This window comes from Microtus pennsylvanicus, chromosome X, assembly GCF_037038515.1.
Source record: "Microtus pennsylvanicus isolate mMicPen1 chromosome X, mMicPen1.hap1, whole genome shotgun sequence".
Classification (NCBI taxonomy): Eukaryota; Metazoa; Chordata; class Mammalia; order Rodentia; family Cricetidae; genus Microtus; species Microtus pennsylvanicus.
In genome coordinates, this window is record NC_134601.1 from 79,338,008 (window position 1) to 79,361,571 (window position 23,564).

The 23,564-nt window shown below is 38.2% G+C and overlaps 1 protein-coding gene across 1 annotated transcript in view; it reads left to right on the forward strand.

Moving 5' to 3' along the window:
• Positions 1-22,397, forward strand: part of LOC142840753 (charged multivesicular body protein 1B2) — a 40,968-nt gene extending 18,571 nt beyond the window's left edge. Inside the window, exons 3-8 of the mRNA XM_075957333.1 lie at positions 3,280-3,426; positions 4,245-4,313; positions 4,399-4,506; positions 18,889-18,932; positions 20,112-20,184; positions 20,613-22,397. Of these exons, the coding sequence (XP_075813448.1) occupies positions 3,280-3,426; positions 4,245-4,313; positions 4,399-4,506; positions 18,889-18,932; positions 20,112-20,184; positions 20,613-20,657 (486 nt within the window). The 3' untranslated portion in view covers positions 20,658-22,397. The remainder of the gene's footprint in view (positions 1-3,279; positions 3,427-4,244; positions 4,314-4,398; positions 4,507-18,888; positions 18,933-20,111; positions 20,185-20,612) is intronic.
• The last annotated feature ends 1,167 nt before the right edge of the window (positions 22,398-23,564 follow it).

A 23,564-nucleotide genomic window follows, 5' to 3' on the forward strand; every position in this document is an offset into this window, starting at 1 on the left:
CACTCTGTTTTACATTAACAGTTTTCTCTTGTGTGCCGAATACATTGTGTTAGCACACAACCGTATTTATTTAAATCTTTTGAAGCTTTTGTGTGAGAGCCTCTTCTGTCTCTTGGTACTCTTGTGGTTTTTGCTGTTGTTTGCATGAGGGTTGTTTTGGGGGTGAGGGAGATGTTTTGTTTATTTGGTTTTTCTATGAGGCAAACAATTGGCAACCAGTTTCTGACACCAATACTTTCCTTGCTTTGTTTTCATTATTTGCAAAGCCCTTTCAAATAGCCCCCTAATTTTGTTAACTCTAATTCTTTCCACTTCAATTTTTGGTATTTTTTGTTTTGTTATTCATTTACACTTAGACCTCTACCTCAGTAGAAACTAAAGATGTTTATACTGTTCAGTCCAATCAGTTCTGAATCCATATTTTATTAGAACCATCAGTAGTTCTTGTCAGTGTTCAGTACTCCTTCCTTCAAACACTTCTGTGCTTTGGCTTTTAGGAAACCACACTTACCACAGCCCATCCAAGCACATTTTACTACTGTTTTCTTTTGTGATTTCCAACCTATACTGACTCCAGAAATGAGTTAATCTAGTATTCTAGCTTTATTTGCATGTTGATAGATAATTCTAGCTTAGCCTGTATATCTGACCTGAACACTCCTGTTTTCAACTGCTTTATTCTTTCTACTTGGATGGTCAAACTTGAAACAGGGTTCCTTATTGGACATCCTTCAGTACAGCATTCCTGGTGTACCTGTCATTCCTAGTGTGCCTTTCAGACAAAGCAAATAGTCTTAGACTGGCATTATGTTTAACCTCTTGTTTCATACACTACATCTGAGCCTTGCAAAATCTTTCAAAGGTATTTAAAATCGGATCACTTCTTACCAAGTCCAGTGTGCCCATCCCCACCCAGGCAATATCCCCACCCAGGTTATCTTAACCTCACTTATTACAAACAAGCTTCCAATTAGCCTCTTTGTTTTGACCCTGTTCCCATAATGCTTTTGTTTTAGAGGTGTTTTTTTCCCCAGTGCTAGGAATCAAGCCCAATAAACATTACTCCTGTTAGATAAGGACTCTACCACTGAACTACAGAGCTCCACCCTTCGACCCCATAAAAGTAATCTTAACCCAGCAGCCGGAGGAAGTGTTTTAAGAGAAGTCATAGCATGTCAGTGCTCCGCTCAGAACCATATCTTTATCTCTTCCCTCTAAGTAAAAAGTCAGGGTTTTAAAATGGCTCCAAAGCCATATCCGATTTATTACTGAACTTTTAATTTCTGATTTCTCCTTTTGTAGTCTTCAGTTGTCTTGATGTTCCTGGTGTGTTAGTAGTAACCTGTTATACAGAGTCTTCTCACTGCTGGTTTTCCACCTTCTGTGCTTTATATCCACATGACTGGTTTCTTTTTCCATAGCTAAGATAGGAACCATTTTATATTTTACATGTTCACTCATGTCTCTCTCACTATGGTAAATGTCCCGATCGGGGTCTGAAAATTCAAGAACCAGATTCCTAACAGCCTACCCTTCCTTAAGAGTGTTTTTCTTTCCCCAATGAGATTCCCTTGGAGATTACAATTTTTTTCATTTGCAAGTGGTATCAATTGGCACTGAGTTCTGATTGGACCTGGTGGGGTGCTGTCTACTTCTGTATGCTCTGGGACCCCATCTGGTACAGACCCATGCAGACCTTGTATTTGCTGCCACAGTCTCTGTGAGTTCATATGTAAGTCAGTCCTATTGTGTTTAGAAGGCCTTGTTTCTTTGGTGTCCGGCATTTCGTATGGCTCTTACATGCTTTCTACCTCTTTTCCTGTGGGATTCTCTAAGCGCCAGAGAGATTTGATGGAGACATTGTGTTTAGGGCCAAGTATTCCAAAATCTATCACTCTGAATAATTTCTGGCTATGGGTCTTTGTATTTGTTCCCATCCGCAGCAGGAAGAAGCTTCTCTGATGATGGCTGGACAAAGCACTGATTAATGATTATAGCAGAATATTATTGACAGACATTTTATTGCTACATTCCTCTAGTAGTATTTGGTTTTCCCCTAGGTCATCGGCCTATCTATTCTCAGGTTCTTGGTTACCCAAGCAATGTGAGATATGTGTTCCATCTCATGGAGAGATACTACATTTTACTTCTTAGATCATAATGGACTACAATAATAATATGCCTATGTTGATTACCTGTGAATAAAGCAATAGCACTATTCTGGAAGGTGAAACTTATTATAAGCATCATAGGGAGTATAATTAAATTTAAATATACATCTACATCCAATAATCAATATCCAGGTATTTGTCTTATTTGGAAAGTGTGTAAAGTTATATATACTAGGAGAGTTTTTAAATTGCTGTTTATTTTATTGAAAAATTAGGATCTCACTCTTGAATTTCTGTAGTTTCTATAATATTTCACTTTGTTGTGTTTTCTGAACTATTTATTTAATGCTTTTTTTCTTTAAATTAATTTTCTTTTAGCTGTATACCTGATCTGATTGTTATACCAGGAAAAGGCTGGATTCCTGTTACACAGCACTTTCATATGCCTATTCAGTAAAATCATATAGAAACTACCTAATGTCTGTGTAACATCTAGAATCATTTTATGTATGACTAATAATTCTTTTACTACAGTGACCTTTGTATGATGCAACCCTTAGGAAACAATGATGTAGATAAGTATGCTTTTAGCTTAAAGTGATATTTTTAGCATGAAAGAAAACAAGATTTGAAACTATATTCTATGTGTTTGCTTTGGTTATAAACTATACAGTAATAAATGTATTTATATATTAAGATCATTTGTACTAAAATAATAACAATGAAAAGAGCATCATAATATAACTAGGAACAATTATACCTTTTAGTTTCTTTCTATTGTATTTTTTAGGCAAAGTCTCACTGTGTAGCCCTGGCTTGCCTGGAACTTGATATGTAGACAAGGCTGGTCTCAAACTCAGAATTAGCTTTCCTCTGCATCCCAAATGCTAGGATTAAAAGCATGTGCCATGTCCAGCATTTTCTAATTTCTTAAACTGTTAATACATGTGTATTTTCTAATCATGAGATTGAAAGAGAATAGGATTGTAAATTATTATTTAGCTACTATAATAATTAGCTGCCAAAAGGCTAATTACAACCTCTTATAGACTATAGTTAATTTAGTAGCATTTAATTTTTAAAAATAGCTATACTTTTGGTCTTTGACTTCACCAGTGTCTTGGTTTGCTATTTTTCTTCAACACTATTTTACTTCTGCTTAAAACAGGCCATTCAGAAAGGCAATACAGAAGTTGCAAGAATTCATGCTGAAAATGCAATCCGTCAGAAAAACCAGGCAATCAATTTCTTGAGAATGAGTGCTAGGGTTGATGCTGTGGCAGCCAGAGTTCAAACTGCAGTAACAATGGGCAAGGTAAGACTTGACTGGTATTTAATGAGAGTAGGAAGACTTACAAAAATAGCAAATTTGAGTATTGCAAGGTATTATATGGTGTTAATAAAGGACTTCATGGAAAATTAGACTTAGTAAGGAAAAAGATTTTGGCAGTGGACTTATCAACTCTTTTATTTGCTGTCTACTAAGAAATACCAATAATCTAAAATAGACAGTACCTAGACCTAGACACAGAATGTGATTTTACTGTTAAAGACAGTAATAGAAATCTCAAGGTCCAAATCAGGAGCAGAAGGAGAGAGAGCACGAGCAAGGAACTCAGGACCGCGAGGGGTGCACCCACACACTGAGACAATGGGGATGTTCTATCGGGAACTCACCAAGGCCAGCTGGCCTGGGTCTGAAAAAGCCTGGGATAAAACCGGACTCGCTGAACATAGCTGACAATGAGGACTACTGAGAACTCAAGAACAATGACACTGGGTTTTTGATCCTACTGCATGTACTGGCTTCATGGGAGCCTAGGCAGTTTGGATGCTCACCTTACAAGACCTGGATGGAGGTGGGTGGTCCTTGAACTTCCCACAGGGCAGGGAACCCTGATTGCTTTTTGGGCTTATGAGGGAGGGGGCTTGATCCGGGGAGGGGGAGGGAAATGGGAGGCGGTGGCGGGGAGGAGGCAGTAATCTTTAATAAATAAATAAATTAAAAAAAGACGGTAAAAAAAAATAAAAAAAAGACGGTAATAGACAAGTTTCCTAAGTTGGCATATAGATAATATATTTAAAAGTTTATGAAATTATCATGTTACTAAATCGGTTTTATTTTCTAAATAGGTGACAAAATCCATGGCAGGTGTAGTTAAATCTATGGATGCTACATTGAGGAGTATGAACCTTGAAAAGGTAAAAACAAACAATTATCATTATTACTTGATGTTCAGATAGCATCTTTTCAGGGTACATTTTTCTTATGATCATATCTTTATAGATTTCTGCCTTAATGGACAAATTCGAACATCAATTTGAAACATTGGATGTTCAAACACAACAAATGGAAGATACAATGAGTAGCACTACAACCCTAACAACACCACAGGTAAGAATCAGTTCTTTCCTGAAAATGGTTTCTTAAAATGACTTGATCTGGCCGTAGTGACACATGCCTTTAATCCAATCACTCAGCTTCCTAGTGCTTGGGAGCTGAAGGAAGACTTCTGTGAAGTCAAGACTAACCTGTCTATGGAGTAACTTCCAGGTCAGCCTGAGTTACATAGTGGGAACCTGTCTCAAAGCAACAAATGACTTGCTTTCAAAATGTAATGGCTTTATGAATATAAATCTCTTACCTTGTGTGAGTACAGAGGGAAGGAAGCAGGCAGGCAGCTTGCTACTGCTCTGGCCAAGGATTCTGGGGAATGTTTTAGAGGATAATGTTACCTAGCACCTAGCTTTGGAATTCTAATTATTTTATTAGATCACACATGTAGAATCTAGAGCCTGTTTCTACATGTTTCCTAATGCTCTTATTAATAACATTAAACTTTAAAAGTACATAGTATTTGGATAGTATGATACTGCTACATGAATTGTTTAATGTTTAAATCAATGTCCATACATTGATACATTATACAAACATTGATATATTAATGATCTAAAATTGGAAAACCCTTTTAGTGTTTAGACAATGGGCATGTTCTATCGGGAACTCACCAAGGCCAGCTGGCCTGGGTCTGAAAAAGCCTAGGATAAAACCGGACTCGCTGAACATAGCTGACAATGAGGACTACTGAGAACTCAAAAACAATGGCAGTGGGTTTTTGATCCTACTGCATGTACTGGCTTCGTGGGAGCCTAGGCAGTTTGGATGCTAACCTTACTAGACCTGGATGGAGGTGGGTGGTCCTTGACTTCCCACAGGGCAGGGAGCCCTGATTGCTCTTTGGGCTTATGAGGGAGGGGGACTTGATTAGGGGAGGGGGGAAATGGGAGGCGGTGGCAGGGAAGAGACAGAAATCTTTAATAAATAAATAAACGGAAAAAAAGGTATATAAAAAAAAGAAAAGAAAAAAAGTAAATAATACATTACTGTTGCTATAGTTACTCCTTTGTGCTATAGCACAACAGAAATTCTTGCTCCAGCCTTACTGTTATTTAATACTAATTTATCAACCTTTTCTGTAACTCAATCTTATTCAGTCTCTGATAACCATTTTTCTATCCTCAATTTGCATATATAACTGATATTATACAGTACCTGACAATAGAATTTTATTCTTTGGGTGGAATAAATAGTATTTTGTATGTAGTACATGGTCTTCTTCTGATCATTGGTTGATAGACACCAAAGTTGTTTCTATTTCATGGCTCTCCTGAATATTCAATCAGTGTGAAAGTACCTATGTCTCTTTAAAATAATATTTTCATTTCCTTGGAATGTATAACTCATAGTGAAATTACTCAGTCAAATAGTAGTTTAAGATTTTGAGGAACTATTATTCTGTTTTCCAAGATGGCCATGCAATCTCTATTCCACTAATAGTATATACAAGTCTCTTTTCTTCTACATTTCCTTATGAAGGTACGTTATGTCACTTAGAGCTGATTTTATCACTAGTCTGATTTTAGAAACATAATTAATTGGGAAGATGACCTGGATTAAATAAACATATTTGAATTTCCATTCCTGTTCTGCTGCTACTTAACTTTGAGAATTGGATTAAAATACTATCCCGAGGTTCTAAAGCTGTAGCTCAGTAGGTAGAATGCATGTGTAGCATACATGCATTATCCACATTACTCTTTCATTGCTACTTTTCTGTTATGAGCACTGTTTCATATTTATGACTTTTAAAACCTAAAATCTTCCTAAGAAAAATCTCTCTCTCTCTCTCTCTCTCTCTCTCTCTCTCTCTCTCTCTCTCTCTCTCTCTCTCTCTCTCTCTCTCAATATATATCTTCCAGCCTGGCTATATTCTGTTAATCCAATGGCCAAAAGCAGCTTCTTTGTTAACCAATGGCAATAAAACATATTCACAGCATACATCACCTCCCTTTTTCTGTCTAAATAAAAAGGAAGGTTTTAACTTTAACATAGAAAAATTACAAATAGCAGGTGTGGCTAGGACCAACTCCTTGGCACTGCTTGTTGGCTCTGCCCAGTCCAACATGGCAGAGGCATGCTCACTCCTCTGAAGCCATTCTCTCTGCCCCAGATCCAGGGTCAGGTTACAGTAGTTCTCTGTTGCCATTAAGCATGTTCTAGTACTCTGCTCACAAACCCCATTTAAATTCTCTGTAGCCGGACCTCCCAAAAGAGTCAGAGCTTTTCTTGCAACTAGCACAAACCAGGAAGCCTTTTTAAAGAAGCCATGCAGGTTTTGCTGCTACTGCTGAGTCAGGAAGCCTTCTCCGAAAAGAATCATGCCTCAGCTTCCTTCTAGCAAACAGAGTCCACCCAAGAAAATGCTACTACAAAATGCCATGCTTAACTCTATTTTGTGTCTAGAATTCCTTTTACGCTTTCTCAGGTTTTATGTGGATATAGTCAACCATGTTGGCATGCCGATTTGTTGAGGGAGGCTGTTTGTTCATTACCTGCAGCTCAGACCTGAAATAATCATACAGAAACCATAGTATTTGTAATAGTGTTTGGCCAATAGCTTAAGCATATTTCTGGCTAACTCTTATATCTTAAATTAACCCATTTCTATTAATCTGTGTATCACCATGTGACTGTGGCTTACCGGCAAAGTTCTAGTGCAGTGCCTGTCTCCTATGGGTGGCTACATAGTGGCTCAATGACTCTGCCTTTCTGTCTCTCTCTCTCTCTCTCTCTCTCTCTCTCTCTCTCTCTCTCTCTCTCTCTCTCTCTCTCTCTCTCTCCTTCTCCGGCTATTCTCTGTTAAGCCATTGTCCAAAGCAGCTTCTTTATTAACCAATAAGAGCAACACATATATAGAAGGACTTCCCACACCAATTTAGTGTTGGCTGTCTACTGCTGGGCATGGGGCCTGTCCTCAAACATGGTCTATATACCCAATGAGACTCTATTGGAGAAAACTAATTTTTCCGTTGCAAGCTGTTGTCAGCTGGAGATAGTTTCTTCTTTAGGGGTGGGTGATTATGTCCACTTTGTCCTCTCAGTGATGGATTCATAGCTGAATGGGACTTTGTATAGGTCCTGTCCATGCTGCCACAGCCTCTGTGAGATCATATGTGTGTCATTGTTGTATCTTGAAGTCACTGTTTCCTTGGCATCCTCCCTCCCTTGTGGCTCTCACAATCTCTCTGCCTCCTCTTCAACATATTCCTTGAGCCCTGAGCGGAGAGGTTTGATAAAGACATCCCTTTTAGGACTGTGTATTCCAAGGCTTCTTACTCTGTGTACACTGTACAGTTGTGAGTTCTTTATTTGTTCCCATCCACTGCAGACAGAAGTTTCTCTGATGATGACTGAGTAAGACAGATATATATGTATAGCAGAATGTCATTAGCTATTGCAAGGGGCCACTTGTTTGTCCCAGCTGCCCAGAGCCAAAATGACCACACAGAACCTGTATTAATTAAATCACTGTTTGACCCATTAACTCTAACTTCTTATTGGCTAACTTCTACATCTTAATTTTACCCATCTCAATTAATCTGTGCATCACCACAAGGTAGTAGCCTACCAGCAAAGTTTCAGCACATCTATCTCTGGTGGCAGAAGGTCCATGGTGTCTCTCTGACTCCACCCTTCTTCCTCCCAGCACTCAGTTCTGTGTTTCCTGCCTACCTAAGTTCTTCCCTATCAACAGGCCAAGGCAGTTTCTTTATTAATTAATGGTAATCTTAGCACACAGAGGAGACTCCCAGTTCACCTCTCCCTTTCTGTTTGAATAAAAAGGAAGGCTTTAACTTTAACTTAGTAAAATTACATATAACAAAACAGGTATCAAGGAAGAATTACAATTATTTACAATATTTATATCTACTTTATCTTTTATCCTAACTAAGGAAAACTATAACTATCTATTCTTCAACACCATCAAAAACTCCAGAAGGATATATTACCTAAGTAAACAGGAAGTGCATTGTAAGCAACTTCCAAAACTCTAGAAATGACAGAGACATCTCGCTGCCTGGACAGTCATCCAAAGTTGTTTTGTACTGTTGGGACATCCATCTTCGGCCTACAGGTCCATAGTATCCATAAGACTTTTCCATGAAGCAGGAAATTCAAAGACAGTTCAGTCACTTTTTTCTGTATCCTGCAGAATGTCTGGCAGACTTTCCTGAAGGATCATCTCACCTTTAGGCAAGTTCAGTAGTCATTTTTCTGTGTGTTCTGCATGTCCAGTTAAGCAGTCTAGGAAAGAGCAGTTTCTTGCCCAAATGGCTAAGAAGCCTCTTCAATGCTCATCTTCCTTTTGAAGTAACTGGTGCTGCCAGGAGCAGACGTGTCTCATTACCATGAAAAGTCCTAAATTCTTAAACATTTTTAAATGCCATGTTCTGAAGGTCTCTGAAAGAGTTGAAGACTACCTATCTAATTGAAATATATCTTCATACATCTAGAAAAATCTAACTAATATGACTACAATCTTAACTATTATAGATGACTGTCTATTAACCTATATTTCTTAATTATACATTACATTTTTAAATGAACTACACAAACACAATACCTTAATAAAGGGTAGAAATATACATACACTGTAGAACAAAATTTACCTTAAATTTGTATCAATAAACCAAGATCCATACCAAAGCATTATTCATATCTATGGCATATCCCCCTTTAATGTAAGCAAACACTTATAGATAATATTTGGGAATATGGGCATAGATTTGTCCATACTGCTTCCTGCTGTTTGGGGGCACTGTTAATCAAGTCTTTCATGGTGTATCCTGTGTGATAGGTTCATCTCAGTCAGCAGTTGGGTGAAATAATTTTTTGAGGGTGTTCATGGCAACCTTTTGGGGGTGTGATCTATCAAACCATATTGACCTGCAAATAAGGAGACTTAAACTTCTTCCTTTTCTAGTTATAGCCGAATGATCTTCAGTTGTGCTATTGACCTAGCTAAGACTTCAGGTACTATATTAAATAGATATGGAGAGATTAGATATCAGTTTTTCTCTACTAAGGTTGATATTGGCTGTGGGCTTACTGTATATGATCATTATCATGTTTTAGTATGTACCTTGTATCCCCAGTGTCTTCAGGACTTTTATCATGAAGAGGTGTTGAATTCTGTCAAAAGCCTTTTCTTCATCTAATGAGATGATCATGTGGTTTTTGTCTTTTTGTCTATTTATGTGGTGGATTACATTTATCGATTTATGTATGTTGAGCCATCTCTCATCTCTGGAATGAAGCCTCCTTGATCATGGTGAATAATCTTTTTGATGTGTTTTTATATTCAGTGAGAGGATTTGATTGAGAAATTTTGCATTTACATTCATAAGGGGAATTGTTCTACAGTTTTCTTTCATTGTTGGATTTTTGTGTGGTTTAAGTATCAGGATAATTGTGTCCTCATAAACAGAATTAGGCAGTGTTCTTTCATTATAATTTGAGAAGTATTGGTGTTAATTCTTTGAATTTCAGTCTGGTAGAATGTGCTCTGTAGCCATCTGGCCCTGAGCTTTTTTTGGTTGAAAGATTTTAATTACTACTTCTATGTCTCTGGGGTTCATGGGTCTGTTTAGGTTGATTGTATGATCTAGATTTAGCTATAGTAGATTTTTATTGATATTTTCCTGGGTATAGTAGTCTGGGCTGGCATCTGTGATCACTTAGAGCTTTTTGAACATCTGTCCAGGCCCTTTCTGGCTTTTAGAGTCTCCTTTGATAAGTCAGTTGTTATTCTAATGGATCTGCCTTTATTGTTGACTTGCTCATTTTCCCTTGCAGCTTTTCATATTCTTTCTTTGTTCTGTACTTTCAGTGTTTTAATTATTGTGTGTTGTGGGGAGTTTCTTTTCTGCTTCAGTCTATTTGGTGTTTTGTGTGCTTCTTGTACCTTTATAATCACATCTTCCTAATTTTTTTTATTTTAAATTTATTTTGGATCCCTACTACTGTTTTCCCTCCCTCCTCTCCTCCCAGTTACTCTCCCCCCACCTCCCTTCTATCCCATGCCAGTAAACTCCTCCTCCATTTCTATTCAGAAAAAGTCATGCCCCCCATGGATATCAACAAAATATGGCAGGCATATCAAGTTGCAGTAAGACTAAGTTTCTCCCATTGTAATTAAGGCTGACAAGGCAACCCAGTATAAGGAATAGATGCCCAACCAACAACAAAAGAGTTAGAGTCAGCTCCTGTTCCCACTGTTAGCAGTCCCACAAGCATATTAATACTTAAAGGATTTTTAAGGGTAAAACCTGACGAACATGAAACATAAAATTCTAGTCTTTAAAAGCTGTTAACTTACTGTAGACAATTTAAAAAATACAAGTTAATAGTCAGATATCCTCAAGGTACTGATATAATTAATTAAAGGGATAAGCCTTAGTTCCTTGTATATGTATTTAAAGTCAAGCTTAAAACAAGGAATTAGGCTGAGAGAGGCTTCAAAAAAGAGCTAAGGGGATCCTACTCACACCTAGTGATGTGCTTCACAGGGACTTGGAGGTGTGGTGGGAAGGGGTTTACAGGAAGGCTTAGAATTATCTAGAGAGGTAGGGATGAAAGGCGAAGGAGTGCCCTGGGTCTGAACCAGGTGTTGCAGTCTACCGTGAATTAAGCTGAGGTAGGAGAGGCATATGGAATAAAGCTGTTTGTTACAGGACTGAGGGTGGGAATGGAGAGATCATAATGGAAGACAGGAAGGGTAGTGTGGTTTACCTACCTGAGTTCCTGCTAGGTGTGGCTACTGGGGATTCTGTATAGAAAGTGTTTTTAGGATTGGGGCCTGACAGGAAAGAAAGGGGATAGACTACAAGTAGGGTTGGGAGAGTCAGCAGGAAGAAAGAAAGATGGGTCTGCTGCAAGGTTAGGTGGAGTCTCCAGGGAAGGAAGACAGAGAGGACAAGACCCTGTGAGCAGTCTGTTACAGGGCTGGTGATGTGCCTGGGGAAATTGCAATGTTGGACAGGAAGGAAAGTGAAGATGGCCTGCCTATATTTGTTTTCTTTATGATAGTCATTCTCATGCAGTCAGTGCTAGGGTGTCTTTTCATACATTTTTGGCCATTTGTACTTCTTTTCAAAACTCTGTGTTCACTTTATTTATTTTGACTGCTTAAGGTTTTAAGTTTATATTAATTACCTGTTTGAAACACAGCTGGCAAAAATTCCCTCCCATCTTCAGGTTATCTTTACCATTTCCTCCTTCAGAAATGTCATGTCTATTCCTATTACTGGGAGTTCTTTATATTTTTCCTTTTCAGTTTCAAGATTCACATTTAGGTGGTTAATTCATTCTGATTTTATTTTTATGTAGGATGAGAAATAGGAGTCTAGTTTTATTCTTTTAAATGTGGATATCCAGTTTTCCCAGATTTCTCAGCAAAATTTATTGAAATATCTCTTTTAATTTATGGTTTTAGACCTAGACAATCAGATGACTTAAGTGGTGACATAAGTGGTGATTTTTTTTCATTTCCTTTATTCTTTTGTCTTCTCCAACTTTTCATTCTTCTTCAGCCTCCTTTCAGGAGCTTCTCCTCCCACCCCACCTCCATTCCCTGAAGGGAGGATTTTGGTGTATACCCTTCCATCCCTTTCTGCTCAGACTTACCCTTAGTCCTCTTGCCTCCCACCCCACCTCCATTCCCTTGGGGCTCCACCACTTGATGCAGGACCCAGGATCCCCTTAGCTCTTTCCCACTGTTCTTTCCAGCCTTACCTTCTATCCCATCTCCATTTCTTTATGCCACCTGCCAAGCCACAGGCACACTTTCTACTCAGACACACAGGGCTGAAACACAGGCAATTTGTATTATCCTCTTCTGATTTCTCTAGAATTATTGTTCATCCTAAAGCAGCCTGCAGAGACCCTCCCCACCTAGCTTCACTCCCTGAGAACAACACTTCTTCATGAGGCCCCTGATTCCCCTAGCTCTTTCCAGCTACTTTTCTCAGCATTTTCTCCTAGCCTGCCTTCATTCCTTTGAGTTACCCTCCAACCCATTAACTTCTTTTCTATCAGGAACCCCAAATCCACTGCACATGGCTAGGACCTAGAATAGGCAATAGCAACCAAATAACAGAACATCCACACAACAAAGAGGAGACCAGTTATCTACTCCAAGATACACTTCAGATATCATATAACTCTAGATGCCTAGATCCTAGTGCATATCACAAATATGAACCGTAGGACATTTCTCCACCAGAAGCCAGCAACCCTATTGCAATATGCCCTGAGAAAAGCTATTTAGTTGAAGCACAGGCAAGGACTTCAAAATCACAATGAATATGTTCAAGGATCTTAGAGTTTGAATAAATGCCTTTATGAAAATACAAATAGTTGAATTAAAAAATTTTAAGACATGAAAGTACAATTTAACAAGGAAATAGAAACACTAAAGAAACCAAAACTGAAATAAAACCCAGAGTGGAAATTTAAAAATGTAGACTGTAAAACAAAAACCTCAGCAGAAAGCCTCCTCAACATATATATTACAAGACATATCAGAGAGAATTTCAGTTGTTGAAGACTGTAAACAGGCACAAAAAACTACTAAACAAAGCTACTCCATGAAAAGAAAAGCAGTTTCTTGGGGCAGACTGCCAGGCTGTATCAAGTAGCACAGTACAGTACCCAGCCACAAAAGCTTATTGAGTTTTATATGGGTAGATAACAGGGGAAACAGTTTGGGGGCCAGAACAGCCAGTTAGTGAGTATAGGAACTGTTTTAGAAAGATGAGGCCCTAACAATTACACTTAGGAAAGATCAGGCAACTTTTAAAGGCTTCTGAGATATATTTAAGGTTTCTGTTTTCTAGCAAAATCTAGGTGACATGGTGGTCCAGTCTTCATCTTAAAACATTATCCCCAGGACTGCCATTTGGGGCCAGTTTTGTGACCTAACAAAGATAAAAAGTAGAAGAAATGGATAGTTGAGTTAAAGTGGTAAATTATTTCTGTTGGTCTGTGTGCTGTGCTGTTTTGTTAATATGGATGTTTGATACACTTTGAAATCAGTTGCTTTTTCTAGTCAAGGTCTTGTGTACATCTAAATCCCCCATTTAGTATATATTGACATAGATTAATATAGCCTTTGTTGCATTGGTATATATTCCTTTTATTCCTAGTATCCGTAGAATTTTTGTCATGAAGTGATGTTGAACTTTGTCAAGGCATTTTCTGCATCTGTTTAGGTTATCATGTAATTTCTAGTCCTCAATTTGTGTGCTATGTTACATTTATTGTATATGTTGAGCTATTCTTGGTATCTCTGGAATGAAACTCACTTAATTAGGTATACAGTCTTTTTAATATATCACTTAATTTCAGGAGCCATTGGTGGCTAGCCACATTTAGCTTTCTGAGTATGTGTCCTTAATAGGTCCTTACTCACCCAAGAGATTCCTTGAGACTTTTCATCCTGGGGTAGCTAATGTGTAGGCCATAAGTTGGCCCCCAAGTCCACAGAAAGTGGGAGAAACAAACAGCACAGAAATCTATACTGGATGGGAATTGCTCAGGGAACCTGGTACTTTACTTGAATGTCTCGGTGTTTCATATCCCACTCAGGGACTAACTATCCTGTGAAAGATGAAAGAGGAAATACAGGAATTCACTGGACTTGCCCTCAGAGCTCTGGCTCCTGTTTGTCAGCAAATAACACAGTGGGGAAGCAGCTCCCAAGTCCCTCCACCATGGACTCAGGCCTATCAGTGTCTACTGTGACCTTAACTTGAAGGAGTTTACACCAGTAAAGGTGGCTCTGAAGCCACCATAGGCCATACCTTCTACTGCCTAAATGTGATGCACAGAGTGTTTGTAGGATTCGTGAATTGTGGTTGTCCTTTGTTTTCAGGTCTCCCTAGAATAGTTCAGTCTCAAACAATAGCCCTTTATATAATTTTTGGAGAAGCCTCCTTACTGTTTTTCACAGTACCTGTGCTAATTTACATTCTCACTAACAGTTGTTCAAGGCGTCCATTTCTTCAACCACAACAACTTTTGAATTCTTTTTTTGATACGAGCCATTCTTACTGGGTTGTGATGATACTTCATTCTGATTTTGATTTGCTTTTACCCTGGGTGGTGACATTGAGCATTTTTCAAATGTCTATTGGAGATTTGTATGTCTTCTATTGAGGTATGCCTATTTAGATCTATTGCCCATTTTATTTGGTCTATTTAGGATTATTTGTTGTGGGGTTTTTGTAGCTCCTGGTATATTCTAGTATGGATAAGCATCTAACAAATGTTTTCTCCTAGTCTCCTGTTTCTTCACTCTGCCAGTTGTTTCCTGTATAGATGTTTTCAGTATGATGGAAAGTATTTCTCCTGTGTTTTCAAATACTCTCACAGCTTCATGTCTTATATTTATGTTTTTCCCACTTTGAGTTGACTTTCATATAGCATGAAAGAAGGTCAAGTTTCTGTATTTTGAATGCAGCTTTCTTAGCATCATGTTTTAAAGTGACTGATATTTTTCCAGTGTACAATTCCAGTGCCTTTGTCAAAAAATATTTTTAATGTAGTAGTTGCTTATAAAACGAGGTTCTGCTTATTGGAGTTTCTGTCCTTCCCAGTTGCCACAGCCAACAAATCCCAAAGAAAATACACAGAAGTCTACATTAATCATAAGCTGATTGGCCCATTAGCTCAGGCTTTGTATTAGCTCTTGTCACTTATATTAACCCATTATTCTTATCTATGTTAGCCACATGGCTTGGTACCTTTCTCATCAGGGCAGGTTACATTTTGCTTCTTCAGTGGATGGGCCAGGACTGCTCAAAGAGCTTCCTTCTTCCCAGAATACTCTTGTTCTCATTGCCCCACCTCTACTTCCTGTCTGGTTTTCCCACCTATACTTCCTGCCTGTCTACCGATCAATCAGCATTTATTTAAAATATAATTGACAGAATATAGAATCGTCCTGTACCAATTGCTTAAGTTCAGTTCCATTGGTCTTGGTGTCTTTCTTTTTGGCCAGTACCTTAATGCTACTTTAGTTACTAGATTTCAGATGTATGTCTTGGAAGATGCTATTATCCTTCCAGCTTTGATCTTTTATGTCTCACTTCTTTGACTATATGCATTGGTTTGCATATTCATATATATTTCAGGATCCTTTGCCTGGTTCTATGAATGTAGCCATTACAATTTTGATGAGGATTGCTATACAATGCCTATGCCTCCTCCTCTATGTAAAATCTTTCTCCATCTTTTTTTAGCTATTTTAAATATAATATTTATAGCATTGCAAATAAATCATCCAGCAATGTTTTTTTAAGTTTCCCTGGACCTAGGGAGATGGTTCTGTGGGTAAAAGCACCTGTCCTGCAAGCACCACAAGGACTTGAGTTCAAGTCTCCTGAACCAGTGTAAATAGTTAGATATGGTGGAAGCATTGTGTAACCCCAGTGTTGCAGTAGACAGAGTCAGGAAAGATGCCTGGGGCTTACTGACCTCCAGTCTAAGTCCAGGTTTGATTAGAAGCCCTGTGTCCAGTGAAGAAGGTGGAGAGACATACCACAGGGCACCTGATGGCCTCCTCTGCCCTCTCACTCGTATGCAACTACACGTGTCCCCCCATGTGTCCTCACAAAGCATAGTTACACATTTACATAGGCAACACAAATGCTTTTCTTCTTTTATCTCCTCCCTACCCTCTCCTAGACCTAATGTGTTTCTTATCAACAGCTCAGTAGTGTATACAATAATATGAGCAGGTGTTAACTTCTTGGACAGAGTGTTACACCTAGCCTGTTAGGTGTCTTGAGGAAGGAGAGAGACAACACCTATGGGATCCAAAGATTTTATTGAATCACCACATAAGTGGGTCACTGATCAATCAGGGCTGCAGGATAAGGACTCAGGAGCTTTGTTTCTCCTGACAGCCCAAGCTAGGGCAAAAATGGGGTTTATAAGCACAAAAATCACAAACATTTGGTGCCAGGCTATGGTTACAATTTCCACCAATCTGGAATTAGAGACAAGGGGCTTCCTTGAGTGTCCCATCATTGTCAACCAATATACAATGCAAGTCTTTAAGTTCAACCAATCAGATTCATTTGTTCCTTTTGTGTTAGGAACAGCCTTAAAGAATTAAATATGCATAATTATGATATCTGTGGTTTAGGGAAGAGGTGGATCAGCCATTGGAAAGTTCTTAGCTCCGCTCTGTTGTAATAGGAGCGGTGGGGCTGCATCCCCGGCACCCGGCCGCCCACATGGCTAGCTCTAGCTCATGCCCAGAAATAATTACACGGAAACTGTATTCATTTAAACACTGCTTGGCCCATTATATCCAGCCTTTTCTCGGCTAACTCTCGCACCTGGACTAGCCCATTTCTTATAATCTGTGTAGCCCACGAGCTGGCTTACCAGGAATGATCTTAACCTGCATCTGCCTGGAGTGGGAGAATCATGGTGACTCCTCGACTCAGCTTCTTTCTCCCAGCCTTCTGTTCTGTTTACTCCACCCACCTATGTTTTAACCTATGAGGGCCAGGCAGTTTCTTTATTGCTTAACCAATGAAATCAACAGATTGATATATGACACTCCCACATTACCCCTAGGGCTTGGGAACCTGAACTTTACTTCACCCTGCAGGTAAAATGTAATTTGAAGTAAAATGGCAGTACTCAGATCAAGGTCCTTTGCCTGCTCCCTTCAATAGCTGGGTAAATGGAAATATACATACCCTACAATCCAGGAGTTCCCCCTTCAAGTTCATGCACCAAGGACTTCCTGGCATGTGAACAAAGATGCGCACGCATACACACACACACAAATATTTGACCATTGCCTGTGATAGAAATTAATAAAAAAGTAAATGTCCAGAAATTGAGTATATTTGCTAAATTTAATGTATTTAGATTTTGCAAGTGTCCAGAAAAGAGTTACATTGAATGAACTAAATATATAGATAGCAAAAATTTAAATCTTACAAGATTAAGGAAGGTAAGCTGTAGAATAATACAATATAATATTTAAATTTCAGGACACAGTAATACTTTACAGATGGAGTTTTTAAAAGACAGAGCTTGTTTTTGTATTATTTTTTGAAACTTTTCTATATTTGGAAACATTTCTGTAGTAGTTGAAAGAACAAGAGAAAGGAAAGTCCCAACAGGAATATTTATCTTTTGCTTTAAACTGTGACCACATTTTAGAATTTCTTCTTACATATTCAAAATATTTTTAATAACTATGTTAAAATGAGAAGAGGTTTCTGATTAAGCATACTGTATTTCCTGAGAACTCCTCAACCACAGTAAATGTTTTACAATAGGACTGGCTTTGATGGTGTGTACTCCTAAGCCCAGTGCTTGGAAGCTGGAAACCAGTGAGCTTCAAGTTTCAGGAATTACAGACCACGCTAAATTACATAGTGAAATCCTTATCTCACGAAAGCAACAGCAGCAACAAAATAACCAGAAATCGCTATGTGATTAGCTCCACTATCTCTATTAGACATCAAATGATGCCCAATGATGCTCAGATTCTCTGTTTGTAGTTCTGTTGTCTATATGTAGAATATGTAGATCTCATATTATTTAAGTCACCTCTTGATTACATGTAATGTCTAGCACAATGTAAGTTCTAAGTAAACAGCTTTCTGGGTTGTAGGAATGATAACAAGGTGAAAAGTCAGTTTCTACTCAGAATGCTTTTGTTCTACAATTAATTAAGCCCATAATTGAACCCTCATAGGGTTCTGTGCCATAGGTACAGACTTTAGGTATATTTTGTCTACTGGTATTTCTTTCTGAAAAGTCATTTTAATGTCTTATTTGTGGTTTTGCAGAAGAATAAATCTAAGCTAAATTTAAATCTATTGCACATAACTAAAATGGATTATTATAGGGATTTCTAAGTTTGATCACTCCCTTAGAGTGTTATATTACTCAGATGTGAATTATATATGAATCTGTCTGCCAGTATTGTTCAGACAACTTAAGTTAAAATGCTTAAAATTTAGAATGTGGCTCTCTGAGATGGTTCAGCGCCCTCTTGTGGCAGGAAAGTATTTTTCAAAAGTTTGTTTTAAAAGTTTTGCAGAACAGTGAGTTGGGCTTTTTTCCAAAATATTTGTTAATTTTCCCTTTTAATTATGTTGGTAGTTGTGTACGTGTGTCTGTGGAAGACAGAGGTATTATACTGTGCCCCCCTCCCGTGTTTGGGAATTAAAGGCAGACATGAGCCTCTGGACATGGCTACTAGAAACTGAACTGCTAAGCCATCTCTATAGCTCCTATTTTAAAAATTGTAGATCAGTTTCCAAAGCCAAACTACACACACCCAAAACCCACCCAAAAGGTAATAAGACAATAATATGAATTCATTTTTTTTTATTTCAGAACCAAGTGGATATGCTGCTTCAGGAAATGGCAGATGAAGCTGGGTAAGGTGTTGTTAATCTAGTGCTTTTGAATAATCTTGATTTAATAGAGGGTCTAAAATTTGATGAAACAATGTTAGAGTGTGGCTAAGTGTTTTTGCCTAATTAATATATGTGAGGTCCTGGACTGGAGCATAGTACTACTAAGCACTACTATGGATTGAAAATTTTGTCTTTAAAACCTTCCTGTAGCAGTAAACAAACAAATCTCTTTCACTGGGGTGATGTGAACTTGGGGAGCTGCATTAAATTTTTTAAACCTCAGCTGTGTAGTTGGTTGAAATCCTTGGTTCCTCAAGGACCTCTGAATCAACTGAACAGGGCCTGTATAACCTCATAGAGACTGAAACAGCAATGACATAGCCTACACAGGTCTCTAACAGGTCCTCTGTGTATATATTATAGCTCTCAGCTAAGTGTCTTTATGGGACTCCTGGGTGTGTGAACGAGCTCTGATCTTTGCACCTTCTCTTAGGGCTCTTTTTCTTCTGTTGGAAGCCTATTCTTTTCTAATGAGAGACAGAAAAGGAAGGGATGCAGAGGAGAGGGGAGGTGGGAAGGAGAGAGGAACTGGGAGGAGTGGACCATGGGGAAACTACAATCAAAGTATATTGTATGAGAAAATCTATTTTCAATAAGTGATAAGTTATACCTAACATTTAAAGCATAAAAAACTAAATCTAAAATAAATAAAATGAAAAAAAATCTTTAAAAATTTTAATTCAAAGAAGAAGAAAGAAATTCCTGGTTCCTACTAAAAGAATTCAGGAACTGAATCTGGGTGTTAAGGCTACATTTATCTTTGAAGTTTTTGACAGTTTATTAATTTGCCTTCACAGTAAAGGAGACAAATAATATCCAGAAAATAGAGTACAACAGATGATGATTATTTTGCTCTTTTGTTTAGTGCATTAGATTATGTCTCAGTCTTTAGTCAGCTTTTCTATTCCAATATTATACCACCTCTATGGATCAGTATTTGAACTCAAGAAAAATACTTTAAAATCATCATTAAAGTATCCAAAATGTTCTGAAGACATTCAAGTTCTATTTACATGTAAACACAATTTTTATTTAAAGTGATAAAAGGATATAGTAGCCAAATTTGCAGTACCTATTTGATTATTATAAAATGTCTATATTAACATCATTTGATATGATTATTTGTAAATTCATCTTTAGCCTTGATCTCAATCTGGAGCTCCCACAGGGGCAGACAGGCTCTGTTGGTGCAAGTGTTGCTTCTACGGAGCAGGTATAGGTTGAATTTTTTATTAATATACTTATTCATATTTAAATTAAAAATTTGGGAAATGTATGATTTATAAGGTATGTATATATTTGTATACAAGGAAATATATATTCACTTTTTATAAAGAGTATTTTTCTACTATGACACATCATTAAAATGAACAAAACCGGAGCAGCCGGTAGCTGTGTAATAGTGGGCGTTTTCAATTTGCATGCACATTTTATTTTGTAGACTGTTTTGATAACCTTTATAGTTGCTGTTCTAAGTTCTTAAGTTTCTTTTTAGCTGTTTAAGAAAACTAAATGCCTAATGTTTATATAAATTTTATAAACAAGATTTTAAATTGTATTTAAAATGTTAAGGGGATTACACGTTTTAATGGTTCATATTTGTTACAGCCTTCGATGATTTGTAAATTTGGCTTTCTCTAGGATGAACTGTCACAGAGGCTTGCTCGTCTTCGTGATCAAGTGTAACTTAAATAACTGGTGCTTCTGTTTCCTCCACGTGTGTCTGAAACAGCCTCTGTGTTTGTATATAAAGTTGCACTCTAATGAGAAAAACATTATACATGCCAGAATGTTTGAACATTATTTATATATGATGCTTTATTTTGCCTTGTGTAATTTGCAGTGCATTAAGAAATTCCAAGGAATTTCCACATTGGCAGATTTTATAATTCGGAATATTATGTGTAAAGGTGTAAGGGACATATTTTTGTAGATGTCTTTGACAAAGCTAGCATTAATTTTCTTTATATTATACATCTTCCTCAAATAGTAGAGAAAACATCTAGCACCTACTAACTAAAGTAATTTTGTCAGAATAAAGGCTTTGTTTTTAGGGAATTTTCAGTCATTGTGATGAAATGTGATGTTGTAAAAATAAAAACAAGGAAAGCATGTTTATTTAATATGTTTACATAGCCCCAAGCATCACAAAATAGGCTGTATCATTTTCTATAGGACTTTTAAAAATTATTTTTATTTTGTATGTGATTGTTTTGCCTGCATGTATAACTGTAACACTTGTGTGCCTGGTGCCCACAGAGGCCAGAAGAGGCCATTGAATCCCCTGGAACTGGAGTTACAGACAGTTGTGAGTCAACATGTGGAAGCTGGGAACTGAACCCAGCCCTTTCAGAAGAATAGCCAGTGCTCTTAACTCTTGGGCCATATACCCAGACCATTTTGTTTAGTTTTGTTGTAGGGTTGTTTTTAAAGTCAGCGTGGGAATATGTAATGCAGAGTAGTCTCAGACTCAGTGATCCTTCAGCCGTGGTCTCTTGGTGTATACTATCACACCCAGCTCATTTGCTATGATTCATGATTTCACTATGTGCTTTAGTTATTTTTCTATTGCTTTGATAAAATACCATCTCCCAAAAATGACTTACGGAAGCAAGGAGTTATTTTACTTTAAGATTCCAGAGGGATGCGGGTTCATCATAGAGGGGAGGCATGGCAGCAGGAACAGGACGCTGCGCTGTCACATCTTCACTGGTAAATACAAAGCAGAGCAAACAGACTGGAAATGGGACAGGGCTATAAGCTCTCAAGACCCACCCCAGTGCCATATTTTGTTCAGCAAATTCTCACATTAGCATAACTTCCCCAAACCTCACCACTAACTGAGAAACAAGTATTCAGATGCATGGACCTGTGGATAAGATTTCTCATTCACACCACCACAATCCTCTCCCTGGCTCCCATAGGCCTGTGGCCATATCATAATGTTAAATATGTTTATTTCAACTTTAAAGGTGACCATAGTCTTTCTCAGTATGAACACCATTTCAAATTTCAAAGTCCAACATCTCTTGTGAGACTCAAGGCAATCCCTTAACTGTAGCCACCTATAAATCTAAAAGCAGTTAGCAGACTTCTAACATTTAATGGCACAAAATAAACATCATTTTAAAGGGGAGGAATGAGAGCATAGTGAGGAAGTACTGGACTGCAGAAAGACTGAAACTTAGCAGGGCAAACAAGCAAAACCTGTAGCTCCATGTCTGATGTCTAGATCTATAGGAAGTTAAGGCTTACCAGGCTAAAAGGAGCCAACCTGGAGTCTGCCTGGTGCTGTCAGAGATCCTGATCATGCCTGGCCAATGAGGGGAGGCCCTACATTGTCAATGGATTCGAATGCCTGGGTGCTAGGAGGGTATATAAGGTTCTCCCCATTGCTAAATAAACAAGTCTGCTGTGTCCCTTTCACCGGACTCCTTGAGTCTGTTGTTGACATGGAGCCGTCTTGCCCTCTCCCCTGAGGAAGACATTAGGGCTCAGCTACATGGGACTTTACTTTCAAAGACTTAGATGGCTTAACCTCCGAGCTGTGCTGCATACAACGACAGCGTGCTCTCTAGTTCCAATTTCTGTATTAGTTACTTTTCCAGTTCTGTGATTAAGCAACATGGCCAGCAGCAATTTATAAAGAGTTTATTTTGGCTTACCATTCCAGAGAGATAAGAAAGAGTCCTTCAAGGCAGGGGGAGGCTTGGAAGCAAGAGCAGGAAGCTGAGAGATCACATCTTGCATGACAAACATGAAGCACACCCAGCAAAATGAAAGTGGGACTAGGCTATACACTCCCAATGCCTGTCCCTGGTGACGTAATTCCTCCAGCAAAGTTGTACAGTGATCTGTACCATAACCTTTCCAAACAGCACCACCAACTGGTGATCATAGTTTCAAATATGGGGGACCTTTCTCATTCAAACCACCACATTATGTAAGGAGAAACACGGTTAGTGTTTACTTTGTTTTTGTCAGCTGTTAAGTTTAAATTATTACAGTTTTATCCACCAGGAGTTTAAGTCATCATCCACCAATGATGACTATTGGTTAAACTGTTGGGGTTTTTTTTTTTTGAGACAAGGTTTTTCCATAGCTTTTGGAGCCTGTTGTGGAACTAGCTCTTTTAGACCAGGCTAGCCTAGAACTCACAGAGATCTGCCTGCCTCTGCCTCCCAAGTGCTGGGATTAAAGGCATGTGCTACCACCACCTGGCTATTCATTTAAGTTTTGAGACCTTTTCATTGACAATATGTTACATTACTAGGAAAATTCTGCAAAACTAATCTGAAGAAATGAAGGCATGTTCCTTTTTAAATTTCTTGTTTGCAACATATTATTGTTACAGTCCCCAAGAAGCTCTTTTTTTCTGGAAATTCCTAGGTGATTGGCCATGCCAAGGTGAAGTTGAATGTCTCCTTAGCCGCCAGCTATCAGAAATTCATGGAAGTAGACAGTGACCACGAACATTGTACTTTTTCTGAGAAATACTTGGCCATAGATGTCGCTGCTGACGCTCTGGGTGAAGAAGAGTGGAGAGGTTATGTAGTCTGGATCTGTGATGAGAAGAACAAACAAGGTTTTCCA